The 2390-nt window shown below is 33.0% G+C and overlaps 1 protein-coding gene across 1 annotated transcript; it reads right to left on the reverse strand.

Annotated features, from left to right (window-relative positions):
* Positions 1-1498: 1498 nt before the first annotated feature.
* On the reverse strand, positions 1499-2142 carry LOC119665969. The gene is made up of 3 exons (XM_038075228.1): positions 2014-2142; positions 1765-1885; positions 1499-1704 (listed from the first exon to the last, which is right to left on the reverse strand). Exons 1-3 carry the CDS (start codon positions 2090-2092, stop codon positions 1548-1550), a joined length of 357 nt encoding a protein of 118 aa, XP_037931156.1. The 5' UTR covers positions 2093-2142; the 3' UTR covers positions 1499-1547.
* Between the last annotated feature and the right edge of the window lie 248 nt (positions 2143-2390).

The raw sequence follows: 2390 nt of genomic DNA on the forward strand, positions 1-2390 counted from the left end.
TTTTTTACAATTTGTATTTGATCGGAAAAATATAAAAACACCTGTTCTGCAATCCAATTTCGATTGAATTTGGTGTTCCTTATTTTTAACGGATTTGCAATAGTTTTATCCCGTTCCAAGTTAAATTCTGTATCGGCTGTTTTTTATGTTGAAGGTATTTGAGCCAGTGCACTTGAGCATTTTTACTCTATTTTCAAAACCCCTCTTTACGCATTGACTGGATTATTGTTTATCATTTCACCAGATTAAGCAATAATTGACCTCAGATCTGCATACCTACTCGAGGAGCCTGTAACCATTCTGAGATTTCATAACGCGGTATTGGTAAGTCAGTCAGTTTTCGCAAATAATTTCAGGGCTCTATCCTTTATGTATTTTTTGATTGGATCAATGTTGAGGTCCGTGAGGATGTCATTCGTCGTAATGTACCATGGTACTTTGAAAATTCTTCTCAGAGCCTGTCTTTGTGCAATTTCTAGCTGGCGAATAGTAGTGTTTGAGACTTTGCTAAACGCTACACATCCATATAGAAGTATATAAGAAATAAAAAATATATCAGTAAATAATATAAAAATATGATTGCTCTCGTTAGTTCTGATTTTATAAATCTAATTAGCTTTAGTCATTGTTTTAGTATTGTGCGTTCCGGCCCTCTAACATTGTAGAAAAATTGTTTAATCTTTGGACGAAACCATTCAGATGAGTACCAGTTGTCTATATTCGCCGATTTTATTAATTTGCGATGTTGGAAGCCATACCAAGCTCACACAATTCTAGCCGTAATTTCTCAATTTAGAGTTGATATAGGGTTTCAGTCAGTTTTTTTTTAGTAGGTTCTTTTAGATTAGTTTCTGCTTCGCTGTTTTAGTTTTCTCTGCATTTTAATAAATTCAATTTTAAATTACCTTTCAGAGAGAGTGTAATATACACTTACATTTTAATTTTAAGTTCTTATTTATTTTATTTATTAACTTCTTTATTATTATTTTACTCGTTCTTCTTTATCTACCCGCACGTGTTTAACTAATTTGTTCCATTTCTGCAATTTGTTTGCCTTACGACTGCTTGGATATAAATCGACAACAATTCCGATTGTTTGGAAGTCGGAGCCCCTTTAATCAGAATTAGTGCAAAACTTGGATTCGTAAATATTGGATTTCAAGCATTAAGGTTTGGATGGTTAGATTCGATTCCGATCTTAATTGGTTTGCAGAACAGATCTGAAAACATTTTTCTGAACTTTACAGATATTTAGCTTTTAAAATCAGTTTGCGTTGATCAGTTAGGATTATTACGTACAAACATAATTTATATTGTCAATATTAAGGATATGGTAAATGTAATTGTAAGATGTGATTGTTATTTTGGATGCAATATTAGATGTGTTGTGTACTCAAAATTCTGTGCATGAAATCGAAAAAAAACGGAACATGTCAGTTAAGCCGAAGTTATATTTTATTTTAAACGTGATTTCGACCAACATTTTAATTTAATTAAGTAGAATTAAAACAATATTTTATTTTTGATGATTCATATCAGAAACCAGTTCAATACAAATGGCGTTCTAGTGGAGAGACTTGTAGATTGACCACTTGTCCACTGGTCCCAGTGCACATAAAGTTCATTTTGCAACAATCTGGATATGGTTTGTGTAAATTGATAGGATCAACCACACGACAATCCGTCGTTTCAAAATGACCACAACTGAAAAAAACATTGAAAATGTATAACAATCGTTTTGTTCAATATTGAAAGTTTAGTTACCCTTGAACGAGAATTGAACCATCCTCGTTGCAGCGCATATTTTGGCAAGAAGAAGGTAAGGAATTATCGCCTCTTTGCAAAAATAAACCATTAAATATACAAATGCCAGGATGACTAATTTCTATTAATTAAATAATTTACATTAAACTTGATACTTTTATATGATCGATTTTATTTCCATATTTATCCATATTTATATTTATTTCTTTTTAGTGACACACAGTTCCACATGTGAATATATTTACTTACTTGCAGGAATCAAAAAACTGTAGCCACTGCAGGATGAGATGGCCAAAACTAGTAACATGGCGGATGTTAAATAATTCATTTTGCTGATGTGTAACGAAGCAGCTTCAAAGCACTCTACAAATTCTTTATAAGTAAATTGTTGCTTTTATACGTTTTATTCTCCCAAGTAAATCGCGGTATACATACCGTGTACATATTGTTTTACTCATGCTTTCCAATTTTATCATCGAATTGCAATTGCGTGAAGACAAGGCTGTTGTGTTCTGCAAGATAATGCCAGCATCAGTACCGGCGTTAGGGGTGGGTGAGATGGGGCGACGGCCCAGGGGCGCCAGATCGACGTAAAAAATAGTTTTCTATTAAGTCTTTTCATTTCC

Source organism: Teleopsis dalmanni, chromosome 1 (genome assembly GCF_002237135.1).
Source record: "Teleopsis dalmanni isolate 2A chromosome 1, ASM223713v2, whole genome shotgun sequence".
NCBI lineage: Eukaryota > Metazoa > Arthropoda > Insecta > Diptera > Diopsidae > Teleopsis > Teleopsis dalmanni.